Raw genomic sequence first — 13800 nt, forward strand, 5'->3', positions numbered from 1 at the left:
GCCATTTTGTGTTTAAGCAATGTGCTAGGTGGTTCCTGAAGTTCAGTATGCCATGAACAGTTTTCAGGACATGTGGAACCTAATATCTCTCCTCAAAATGTCTTCTGCTACTTTCAGTTACCAGGTTCACCTGGCTCATTGTCATACATTCAGGCATTACACCATAAAAATAATTTTCTCTCTAAGGCAGCTTGTGGTCCTATACTTTTGATCTGTGGGCAGTATAACAGGCTGTTTCTATCAAATAAAGAAGCAGAGCACTGTCAGCTATATACTGAAGTTGCTTTGGGATAATTTTTGAACAAGAATTTGCCATTACACATTTTTCAGGTGAAAAACTCAGAACCGTTTTGTATTTCTGAGAACTTTCTGAACGAAATTTCAGAAATCACTGTTTTGGGGCTTGTCAGGAGATTACAACCTGCTTCAAGTTAGTTTATAGGGTCCCAGTACTTAGATGTTACACTGATGGCTAGTCAGACATGATAGCAAAAGTATCATGGTTCATACAGGGTCAGTCAGAAAAGATGCTTCAGTTTAAAATGCATGTATTTTTTGTGTACTTGATATATACAGATGATTTTTGCATGAACAGAAGAGTAGACTTGGCAGAATAATTTTGTATGTGAACCTTGGCATATTTGTAGATACTGAAAATTCACTACTTTTCCCAGTTCTCTATCAACTCTGTGGGGGTTTTTTCTGTACACACTGCCTTCCAGAGAGTCATAAGAAGTATTTGCAGGGGCTGGAATTAGGAGAACATGGTGGGCAAAAGTTTTCATAAACATCATCCAGGCAAGTCATTCAAAGTATCACCAGAATTGAATGCATCCATAATGCCATTTGCCTGTATTTGGCAGAGCCTGTGAAAATTGTGATGCTCTTGAGTCACACAACCAGTTGAATAAAATACCTTCCCTGCAAACACATATTCCTATGCATATGGCATCTTATTGAACTGATTCAGGAAGTCCTCACTTGTATTGACAGTATCTCCCAAGCCTGAGCTACAAGTTAATGGTTCTTTATCTTTGTCAGAATTTAATTTAACCATCAGCCAGATATAAGTCTTCCTCTACTGAATGCTGGCAACTGGATTTAAACTTGTTAGTAACAGGATTTATATTTGAAAAAATACAACACTTGACCCATTGGTCTCTACATATGCTAACACAGTTGTACATCACATATATGTTGAAGGTTAACATATGCTGTTTTAAATGAAATGTCTTTTCATGTATACATATTCCTACAACCAATTATCACAGAGGAAGTTCAGTCTTTGCCTTTCATCTGTATCAGTTACATTTAATGTGTTGGAAAACTTTACCGTTCCAAGTCATTTTTAAGTCAATAGAAGCACAATGTGAAGAATAAACCAATACACATTCATTTGTGACTTCTTATCCATTTCTTGGCTTGTAAGAATTTCATTGCACACTCAGCTGTGTCACCCATGTTCTATGCTTTATAGATCAGGAATACAGTTCTATCTTACTGAGGCAAACTCTCTGGTGCAAACCCAGTGATGTTGCAAGAATAAAATGCTTAGCGGCATGTGTGTTTGTTATCAAAAATATAATAAATTGGACAGTGTTTAGAAACTTGAAAAGTAACAGTTTCAGAAATTTGGACTTTTTTAGAAGGTAAATTTCAATTTCTGAAATATTAAATAATTTGTTTTAGCATTCAGAATGTTATTATACAAAGGTGCAAATGGAATGAAGCTATTAGTAACACTCAGTGTAACACTTGTTCAACCTCTTATATAACCACTGATAACTGAAAACCTATGGCATATCTTACATTAAAAGTTATATATAAATGAATAAAGACTGATCTATCCAAAAATGATGTTTATTTTATTCCCCAAATAACTGTAGATTTTTTAAACAGTTACCCAAAACATGTAATAATTTTCCTAATTTTACAGACATTCGGCCGCCTGCCATGGCTAAACCATAAGAGATGGATCAGGACATATTACAAGTGAAATATGTTAATAAATGCAAGCTTATCAAAATTTCAGTCTGGTTTGCTCAATCACTTACAGTCTAGGAGTTATGTCCATTTGTTTGTAACAAATTCAGTTCCTCTGTTAGTCACGTATCCTGGTAATGCAACAAATATTTAGTTGGTTCCAGATTAGATTAATTGATTTATTGAATATTCACCAGATGGAACTGCAATTAGTTGTAACACAGTCTTACTGTAAGTACACATACAGTAAAGACTTCACTTCTGTCTTTTTCTGATTTCTGTTTGTCTGTCGTATTATGTACTCAACTAATCTGTTGATTAGTCCTTTCCTTGAGGTACTTTCTGGTCAGACTGTATGCAGATCACCTTCAACAGCAGAGTTAGCACATTCTTCACTGTTACTTTGCTTTGGAGGTTTATTGTCTTGGATATCAGCTTTTAATCAGTTAAGTTATATTTTGCATATCAAAACTCTAGTAACCGAAGTTCTATAGTTGTCTGTATTACCTAGGAAATGTGTTTACTGAGCTGTTACATAGCTATACATGTTACACATGTAATAATTTTCATAATTTTACAGACATTCATCCTCCTGACAAGGCATTTTCGATGTTAATCCTGGGAACCAGTGTTCCCCAATCCTTTATTTGAGAAATATCGAAAGTGGTTTATTTCTAATAACAAAATTGTTTAAAATTTAAATTTTGGAAAATCTAAAAATTAAACAATTTGAGACCTTTTTTTATTTTTCTTAGATTTGAAACATGTGAAGATATATTTCAGAGCCTTCAATCATTTATAGACTTTTCAATATAACAAAGCTGCATTTAATGTTCAAATGGACAGCAAGTGGTGGGATGAGCCAACATAATATAACAAAACCCAATCAGACTATATAACCCAACTCCACAGTCATGAAGGAGGATGAGCAGTGATCTGCACAAATCTAATGTAACCTAACCTACATTACTCAGCCTCATCAAATGCTACCTGAATACACAGAGGGATGGGCAGTGGTGTGATGCTCAAAGCCAACGTAATACTGTGACATGTAGACTCGTTGCTAGCTAGCCACCACGAGATAGACAACTGTAGAACAGCCATTGCTAAGTAAGGAGCTTGTTTTCATGGCAAAAATTGCACTGCAACAGAGGAATGGTGTTTCCTACTCAATCTGTTCCAAGATGTTAAAAGCATGGCCAGTTAGCTGTTGCAGTCAGTGAATTAGAGAACAGCTGGGGCTCAGACATTCTGAGCTGTTGCTGTTAGAAGCTGATAGCTGAGGCTGGGTACAGGTCGGGAACCCAAAGGAAAGGGAACATCCACCATTGATTGATTGATTGATTTATTTCGTCACTGTAGATCATTGTACATGATATATGACAAGTCAAGTTAATTCTGAATATTAACAATTTGATATATAAGTAGNTAGAAGCTGATAGCTGAGGCTGGGTACAGGTCGGGAACCCAAAGGAAAGGGAACGTCCACCGTTGAAGCCATTACCAAGCAATGCCAGTGAAGACTTGACTGTGAACACTAGTATGCATTAACTATGAAACTGTTATCTATTCGCGGCACCTCTGATTGCTTTAAAGAGGCAGGAAGTTACATTTATTCCCTTCTTCCTTATTATACGTGATTTATAATATTTTAATGTAACTGAAATACTGTGTTATGTGTGGCTTTCAGGTGTAAGTTACGAGCAAAGGTATGAGGTTGAGTAGAAGTATCTGATGGAAACAAAATTTTCTTTCAAGTTTCCCCATTATCAGCTTTCCTAGATGCAAGTATTCCATGTAAGTTGCAGTTCACAATGTCAATTGCATTTGGGTAAAGACGTGTTAGATTCATGTAAAAGAAATGTTATGACTTTCCAGGCAATGGCGAGAAAATGCCTCCAGGTAAATAATTTTGCAACCTGATCTCTTGTACTGCAGAGGCTATTACTCCGTCGTGTGTGGCGTTTTTGAACAAAAAATTTAATATCACCACTCAAAATCCCTCTCGCAGGATATGAGTGAAGTGATATTGAACACAGTTCAAAAAATAAAGGGGGGTAAGAACCTCTGCAGTACAAGAGATCTGGCTGCAAAATTATTTGTTGCTATTCTTGCGAACAACGCCTTCTGGGTAGGGGAGTGAAGGAGCATCAAAAGCAGGCGCTATGTGGGCATAGCTTTTTACCGATTGTGCTCTCGGTGCTGGCGGCCATCATTCGAGAATGATGCGTAGAGATGACAGCTGTAATGAATTCGTGACGTAATGGTGAACATGTTGCCCACCAATGAGGTGAAATTTCGCGGGGCCCTTCGGAGCGTTCAGAACGGTTCAGAATCCACCGTTGCAGTGGTTGCAGTTACATAATTTGTGAACGCGGTTCAGTACCCCTACTCCCAACTAATTATATCGGACATGGCGGATAGCGAGGTGAGATTTTGTCACGTGGAATATCTTGTTTGCAAACTGTCTGTTATAATATGTGTCTAACTGTGTACTGTGCATCTTCCAGCTCACTAAAGCACTGCGAGATCTGCCTCTGCGAATTCAAACAGCTAGCAAGAAAGAAAGGAATGTCTTACTTCAAAATGTTGTTGCGGTGTTGTCAAACCCAGGTAATACTTAACACATGTAGGGCTGCATTCCGGTTGTAGTACCATTCGAAACAGTGTACTAGTTGGTTGTAAATAAATTGTTATTGACTGAATTCTGATTCTTTTAGCCGTTCACTATAAATGAAGGATGATATGGCTTTGTGTATTGGAAGGTGAGAGACTTCGAGCCGTGTGGTTTTTTGATAGTTTAGAGTATTGGCTTGGTGTGTGTGTTCTTTTAGTTTACTTACTTACATAGCCGAGCCGTTCTTGAGAAGCCAAATCTGGAGCTACTCGAGAATTTCCCAGCATTTTATGTAACACGAAGGTTCATTACTGTGTTCAGAAGAGCCCTCCACTGGTCCCTATCCTGAGCCAGATCACTCCAATCTGTACCATCCCATCCTATCTCTCTTAAGATGCATTTTAATATTGTCCACCCACCTATGCCTTGGTCTTCCCACTGGTGTCTTTCCTTTTGGCTTTCCCACCAATATCCTATATGCATTCCTTGTCTCCCTCATTTATGCTACATGCCCTACCCACCTCATGCTCCTTGACTTGATCATTCTGATTATACTTGGAGAAGAGTACAAGTTATGAAGCTTATAGTTTTGCAGTTTTCTCCACCCTCCTGTCACTTCATACCGCTTTGGTCCAAATATTCTCAACATCCTGAGTCTATGTTCCTCCCTTAATGTTAGAGACCAAGTTTCACACCCACACAGAACCACTGCCAAAAGTATAGTTTTCCATATTCTGATTTTTATGTTTTTAGTCAGCTGAGCTGACAAGAAGACAAAAGGTTCTGGACTGAATGGTAGTAAGCATTACCCAAGTTCAGTCTCCTCTTAATTTCCTCCTCAATCAGGTTTTGGTCTGTTATTGTTGTTCCCAAATATATTAACTGTGCCACATTTTCAAAACATCTGTTTCCTATCATTATGTCATGATTTTGCCCTGCATTTTGGTGACGAGACAGCAACATAGACTTAGTTTTCTCTGTGTTTACTTCTAGATCCACCACCTTACTTGCATCAATTACAGTTTGTATGTTTCTCTATATGGTATATATATTATCTCCCAGTAGATTCACATCATTGGCATAGACCAACAGCTGATGCGTCCCGTTTAATGTCAGTCCCACCTGGTTTCCCTGGACCTTCCTAATGGCATATTCTAAAGCAAAGTTGAAAAGGAGTGGTGATAAAGCAATATCTTAAACCATTCTGGATAGGAAATTTACCAGACAGCTGTTTAACTATACGGACTTTACTATATGTTTCGATTAAACACATTTTAATCAGCCTAACTAGTTTCATGGGTACCCCAAACTCTATCAGAATATTGTACAATACTTCCCTCATAACTGAATCATAGGTTTTATTGAAGTCTACAAATAGCTCATGTACTGTCTCATTGTACTCACATTTTTTCTCCATTATCTGACAAATGCAGAAGATCTTATCTGTAGTTGATCTGTTACGTCAAAACCCAAACTGATGATCCCCAATAATATCATCTATGTATGGACTTAACCTCGAGACAAGAATATTGGATAAAATTCTGTATGAAGTTCATAGCAGTGATATTCCCTGATAATAACTATGGTCAGTTTTATCACCCTTCTTGTGAACTGGTACAATAATAGACTCCTTCCACTGGTCAGGCAAATTTTCCTTATGCCAAATAGAAGTAATTATCTTATGGATTTTAGAACGTAATATTTCGCCTCGTGCTCAAGTAAGTTCTGCCAGAATTTGATCTCTCCCTGGCGATTTATACCGTTTCAATTTTGCAATAGCACTTTCAACTTCAGAAGGGCTAGGATCAGGTATTGACAGCTCTGCTGTATGGAATTCTGTCTGGCTAACATCACTGACCCTATGTACAATCAATAACTGAGAGAAGTAGTTCTTCCACCTATTCAAAATGTTGTGGGAATCTGCAAGCAGATCACAATTGTACCGTTCAGTAAGTTACCTCTGGGTTGGTAACCACTCTTAACGTATGTAAGATTTGAGGCTTTCACGGCGGTGACTATGAAGAAAGCAGTCTTCTGGGATTTGGCACCGTGTATATGNTCAGCTATTCCCCATTTATTTCGGTTGGGTCATATAACCGTTGCAGTTTGGCTTGTTTTCTTTGATCTAGTAGTTTTGAACATCCTTCATTGAGCCATGGCTTATGCCATTCTTGAGTAGCTGCAGATCTGGCTTCTCCTCAAGAAGGGCTCAGCTCCATAAGTAATCGTAATATTGTTCTGGCTTGCTGAAGATGACAGATGAGGACATTTGTTGTTGCTCATCCCACACCGTAATGGCTATAAGGAGGGTTTGCAAGTGGACTGAACCATTCTTTATGAGGGGCATCCTGAACTGTCGCACTTTTTAAGAGATGAATGAGTAGCAAAGCCTATCGCTTGCAACAGTTCAGTATAAAAGATTGCTTTTACATGTTTCAGCCACTACTAGCCATCATCAGAAGGCAAGGCCAACACTACGAAGAAATACATTACATGTATGATAAACATATGTTGTCATGAAGGGCTTTCTACCAGTAAAAATGTAAACTAAAATATTAATGTAATTAAAATAAGTTGTGTTGTTAAAATGAATAGACAGAATCAGTTAAAATGCATTAAATGTCTTGTATAAGTACATGATCATGACAACAGCCATATTTTCCTACTGCCAGTGCATAAATGTCTTGCGTGGTGGGTCATATGTCTGCCTTCATATTGTGCGTGTGCTGCAGTGAGGGCGATGGTGTAGACCTTGCTACTGATTCATCTGTATGGAACTGATATTAATGATGGACAACCATATGAAAGGATCAAGTTTAATCTAATTCAAATAGTGCTCTTAGAACTGCAGAGAGTGTTCACTAATCTAGTTATTTTATAAAGAATATGATGTTAATATATGGTGTATGACTTTTTAACACAAAATAAATCGTAACATTACATAATCACTTGCATAATAAAGATTGCAGTGAAACATGTCAGGTAAGAATGTCTTCTGACTATCATCACACCCATGTCATATTTCTATCAGAATTAATATAAGTGCACTGTATACAGTGGTCATTAAATCAACTGAACTATTTTCAGTTTGCATTTGTTTGCTGCAACATCAAAAACTAATGAGGGTATACATATTCTTAATGTTATTGTTGTATTGGGTTCAGTTAAGGATTAGGTATTTTACTTTTTCATTGACTGGATATGCATTGCTGCTCCTAGAAATGCAGTGCTGACATAAATATTAGAACCCTGTAAATCAGTGTACAAGATAATCCCAATTTATTGCTTTTTCCATTATAAAGGTTTTTTTTATTGCTAGTGGGGTGGGACTAAGTCCCTTGTACTGCGGCCACTTCTGGCCCCTTGTACCAGCCCCAGATGATAGGTGAGGGTGATTGTGATTGGTGGAATGAAGATTGGCAATGGAAACCGAAGTATTCGGAGAAAACCTGCCCCAGCGCCACTGTCCACCACAAATCCCACTTGACCAGACCCGGGATCGAACCCAGGCAGCTGCGGTGGGAAGCCAGCGACTATCCACTTGAGCTATGGCACGGCTCTTATAAAGATTTACTTCGTTTAGTGTCAGTTTTATGGTTTTGGCTTAGTTGTTTACATTTTGAATCCCTGTTGTTCTTCACAGAAATGCTGCATTTGGATCTTACTCTGTTGATAATTATATATCAGCTGATCTTTTTCCATTGCAGGAATCACAGAAGCCATCATTCGGGGCATTTGTAAAGTTTTACAGATTGCATTGCCACGATATCGAGATAGCACATCTCAGTTCTTTATTCAGAATGTGATCATCACTCTTGTTAAGCAGCATGGGGATTGGACCATGAAGCATCTTACTTCCACATTAAGTGATATTGCAGCTGCACACAAGAATTTGGTTTCGACGTTAGTCATTTATTTCTATTATATCACATATACTCGTATTAGTTCCTTAGAATGCATTAGACATTCATTTCAGAGCTTGAAAATCTTAATTATATGAAAGAATGAAAAATGGTAGATATAATGATAGTGTGTCAATATATTTTGATCACAGATCTGATATTCACATATGCCATGATTGCTGAATTCATAAAAAAAATCTGATGCCATGGAGTGCTTAGGCATTGCATATTAAACTTTGTCATTCAAGAAATTTCCGTATTTTTATAGGCTCGGTAATATGTTCTGTTGTTCTTATTTATTCTATCTTCTTCATGTTAAGCAAGGTCATAAATGAAGTCAGGAGAGGGATTTTGTATTCGGAATGCAACACATCCTATCTCCACTTATGTAGGTACCTGTTGCTACATGATTTATCCTATTACAGTCAGGCTTGACATTTTTCTGTTTATCATAATTTAAGAGTTTGACTTCGCTAAATTGTTTTTAATTATATTTTGTGAATTATAATTTATTAATTCATTAACAGTATCAGCAAGTGGCCTCCGTAGTCTAGGGGTAACGTTCCCACCTCATGACTCAAGGTACGCAGGTTCAAAAACCTGGTGGAGGTCGTGGAATTTTTAAGGGCGGAAAAATTCAGGGAACAAGTCCTCTGGGAGGGACTTTAAGCCGTGGGTCCCGTGTCGTAGGTTTATGGCACGTAAAAGAACCTCATGTCACTAGGAGACCTCTGAGCAAAATTAGGCCAAGTTTCCCGCCCAAGTAGTTTCCAATTCCTCCGGTAGATGGGGGAAGTATCAGGTACCACTGCCAGAGGAGGGGGGACCTCTCTGACAGAAAGGAACTAAAGTATTAGATACCACTGCCAAGTAGAGGGTAGAAACCTTGCTGGCAGAAAGGGACTAGGAACCCCTGCCAGAGGAGGGACGACCTCGCTGACAGAAAGGGACTAACTATTAGATACCACTGCCAGTAAGAGGTTGGAACCTCGCTGGCAGAAAGGGGCTGATAGTAAGCACCAGTACCGGTAGGGTATGGAGACAGTAGAAATTAAAGGAGGATGCACAATGGACCAGTAACTGGTCTAAGTGCATGGGGAAACCCACCCCCTCAATACGGAATACGGAACAGTATCAGCATTTGAAACTTATTCTACCTCCATTAATTAACTCTGAGCTGAGACAAATTGTAAGATTTTCCCAGTGATGAAGGTTCATAATGTGGTCTTCTGTGATGTGACATCTTGTTGTTGTACAGTAGGTGGGTACCATGTTTCGGAGGAAAGTACTGCACCTTCACTGTTAAAGGGTGTCCAACCCTAAAAATCAGGGAACTGTGTTTCCAAAATAAAAATGGTCTTTGACAACTTTGGATGCCTGCTTTCCAAACTCTAGTGGCCCAACATCAGTAAAATTTGCGGGAATGCTTATTTCCATGGGAACTATGATCTCCGGAAAAAAGCATTCACTTTTGAGGGAGCTGGGTCGTGATCTATGTTGATTTGACATGGACTGACCCCATGTCAGAACAGTAAGAGCAATTTATACCCTATCTGTGGCATTGCTGATTTGTAATAGAGCTTCAGTCTGTTAAATCACTTTTCAAATGCTGCCCTGTCTGGCCTTGCAACTACATGTGCATTTTAGGAAGTCCCTGCTTTTGTAGTTGTGTCTTTTTTTTTTTTTTCCCCCCTGGTCACAGATCATTGAGCAGCATAAGGCTGCCACCTGTTATTGATAATATGAAATACTAGTACAGTTTATACATAGACTTTGAAATATCGTGGAGTAGCCATGGTATGGAAATTGGGGCAGACCATTCAGCAACACCTTAGAGACAGTGTTCTCAGTGAATTAGTCACAAAACATGAAAAGGTGTTACATTCAAATTTTACTTAACAATTAACATTTTTGTTTGTGAAATAAATCATGATTTGTATATATTGTTGCCAAAGAATCTGTTTTATATTTTTTTCTGTTTTGAATAAATCTTCATGTTTTCAGGAACCACACATCACAGAGTGGTCTGTATGCTTTAAAGTGGTCGTGCTTGCTGGTTGAACATGGTCTCAATAATTGTTCAGACAATGCTAAAGCAGAATTTCAGCATCTTGTGGATACGCAGGCAACACTTTTGTCAGTTGTACTTGCTGTAGGGAATAAAAAGAAGTCTGCTAAAGCATATCGGACACTGTCCGCTATGTGGAGATGTGTGAAAGGTAGTGAAGAGTTGTATGGAAATGCAATAACAGGCTCGGTACCTAGCACACATATTGTAGTATTTGGATCTTATCTCATCCAACACCTGACAGAAACAAGAAGAGTAGATCTCATTAAGAAATATAAGGTATGCTTTAAACGTTCACTTAATTAATATAAAAAGTTCTTTGTATTAGTGAAAGCAGTTTTGTGAAGGGAAAACAGCTGATGGTTTCATGTAAATCAAAATAATGTAATTTTATTTAAATTTTATACTGTAGACATAAATGCAGGACTACATTATATTCCCATGTGCTTCTCTGTAGGTAGTAATTTTATGACAGAATTGCATGTGCAGTCATACATTTAAGTGGCAACAACAAGACATTCCCAGAGAGTGACATTTTCTTGCCGTTTTGGTTTTGACAGCAGTACATAGGATATTGTTCATGAAGGTGCTGTGTCATGTCCTGAAGTGCCAGATGGAAGGATATTATGTTAGGTTCATTAAACAGATCCATCACTAACACAGATGTATAGCCCATTTATGTATTTGAATACCAGAACATAATGTAATGAACAGACATGTACAAGTTTTCTCATTTTAACTAGCAATTAGTATTGTCTGTCTTTCAATAGAAATACATCATTTAATAAATCAGCTTGCATTTACATTTTCAACAGATGAATGAACAATGAACAACAATATTCTGTATTTAAAAAACAAAGAAGACACTACTGAATCAACATTTGTTTATATTTGTTTTTACAAACACAACATGTTTCGACCCTCATACCGGGCCGTCATCAGGTGTACAATGCTCGAGCTTCAGAATCACGAAACATGCTGCGAGGCATGTGTGAAGGCAGAGGAGACCAAATTCTAATAGTTTGTATAGAATATGATAAGTTTGTATTGCCCCTTTATGGTAAACAGCTCCCTCTGCTCTTCTTTCTTGCCTCATGCTGTGAACTACTTCAGCACTGTCAGAAGCAGCATGTTTCCATCTCAGTTGAACATACTGTTTAAATGGAGAAGGGTATCATAATTCCAGAAAACTGAATTCAGATACTAGAATGTTGGTAGTATTTTTTTATATTGCTAGTGGAGTGGGACTAAGTTCCTTGTACTGTGGCCACTTCTGGCCCATTGTACCAGCCCCAGATGACAGGTGAGGGTGATTCTGGAGCAATTGGTGGAATGAAGATTGGCAGGGGGAACCGAAGTACTCAGAGAAAAACTTCCCCAGCACCACTTTGTCCACCACAAATCTCACTTGACCAGAACCAGGATCGAGACCTGGCCACCGTGGTGGGAAGCCAGTGACTATCCCCCTTCAGCTATGGCACAGCCGATGTTGGTAGTAAATATCACGTGTTTTTATTTTAGATTACTTAGGACAGATGCAAACTTTTGCAGTTTTAAAATTTGAAAGAAATGTAAGTAATTTAATGGTTTCTTTCTTAGGTTGCACTTTTGGAAATGTTCATCAAAGTAGCAATCAGTTGCAAGACAAAACCTGCCGTTTACATTATCAAAGAGTCTGAATCGCTACTGAAACATGTGTCACATGAAGAGTTCAAGCAGCAACTTTTACCTGCCATGCAGAAAGCAATGCTACGGAATCCAGAAATTATTCTGGAGAGTGTTGGACAGGTGCTGGTCGGCCTGTCACTAGATTTGAGCCAGTATGCTCAGGATATAGGCAGGAGTCTTGCAGGTATGTTCATGATTTTGTAATCATATTGAGAGACAAATGGTAATTTTATCTGTGGTTGTTGGTTTCTGTAATTTTTACAAATTTCCATAAACATTGTTTGAAATATTATGGGTTATCTAGTGATGAGAAAGGGGCATGGTTGTGTCTCAGGTTATAATATTATATTGTAGCATCCTGTTGCACTCTTCACTTAGTGTTGATTAGTTTTTTGCAATCATGTGCAACACTATGTTCTGTAAGATTTGTTAAAAGTTATTCATTTTAAAAGTCCATCATTACATGTTTCTACCAGTGTGGCCATCATCAGGTGTTAAAATTATTGGGTGAGGAAACTGCCATCTTCTGTTTTTGCTTATGTTTTTAATGTATCAGTTCTCTAGATATGCATGTGTGTTCGAATTGTTGGGTTGTGTTCTCGCTTGTTGTGCATTGTGCTGTGTGTCTTGTTCTCAAATGAATCATATTTTATTGTTTGTTGAATGCCCCATTACAATCAATGGGTGTATGTTGCTGGATGATTGTGATATATTGTTTGTTGTATTTTAATATAGGTTGCTGACAACAACAAAACACAACAGTAGTCTGCAGTACTACACGGCATATAAAACATCATTTTATATTCATCAGCTACAATTAAGGCATCTTAAGTAATAAGAAATATAACCATACTTTTTTTTTCATGCAATTGTTCGCTTGTGGATGTTCTTCCTTTTTCTTCTACCCTGAAGATGGAGGCGATACGTTCCTACGAAACGTCAGCACGATATCTACATGGCACCATATCCCAGAAGACTGCTCTCTTCACTGCTCAGTTTGTTTTTCCATGAAGAACACAAATTTTATAATGTCACATGTAAAGGTGTTGTGCATGGCTTATATTATGAGTTTTGGATTGAATGATTGGGTTTATTGACACCTTATTCATATATGTAACTTGAGCCTACAGGTACTGCCCAATTTACAGTACACCTTTGTACATGCACTAGGGTTCTCAGTCTTCAATAGTCGTATTAGAGTTAATTTTACCAACCACACAACACGTTTTTATTATTGTCACACTACATGTTTCGACCTCAAGAGGTCATCCTCAGGTGTACGAACACAGTTGCACAATCACATGCAATCACATTCGTTTTTCCACTTATTTTGATCCTGTATCCTGTTCAGGTCCACGCTCAATAATATATGTCAAGTTCTTCTTATAAAATACAAGTTAAAAATACTATTCCAAATGTTAAAAGTTAAAATTTAATTTTTTTTTAAATTATAAGTTTTAAATTTTAAATTTTAACTTTTAACATTTGGAATAGTATTTTTAACTTGTATTTTATAAGAAGAACTTGACATATATTATTGAGCGTGGACCTGAACAGGATAC

General features: G+C 37.8%; 1 protein-coding gene across 1 annotated transcript in view; it reads left to right on the forward strand.

The window, feature by feature from the left end:
- Nucleotides 1–4308: 4308 nt before the first annotated feature.
- The window catches only part of LOC111871801 (eIF-2-alpha kinase activator GCN1), a 66095-nt gene continuing 56603 nt past the window's right edge, over nucleotides 4309–13800 (forward strand). The window contains exons 1-5 of the mRNA XM_023865157.2: nucleotides 4309–4411; nucleotides 4494–4596; nucleotides 8308–8503; nucleotides 10507–10849; nucleotides 12170–12422. Of these exons, the coding sequence (XP_023720925.1) occupies nucleotides 4397–4411; nucleotides 4494–4596; nucleotides 8308–8503; nucleotides 10507–10849; nucleotides 12170–12422 (910 nt within the window). The 5' untranslated portion in view covers nucleotides 4309–4396. The remainder of the gene's footprint in view (nucleotides 4412–4493; nucleotides 4597–8307; nucleotides 8504–10506; nucleotides 10850–12169; nucleotides 12423–13800) is intronic.

This window comes from Cryptotermes secundus, unplaced genomic scaffold (assembly GCF_002891405.2).
Source record: "Cryptotermes secundus unplaced genomic scaffold, Csec_1.0 scaffold873, whole genome shotgun sequence".
Classification (NCBI taxonomy): domain Eukaryota; kingdom Metazoa; phylum Arthropoda; class Insecta; order Blattodea; family Kalotermitidae; genus Cryptotermes; species Cryptotermes secundus.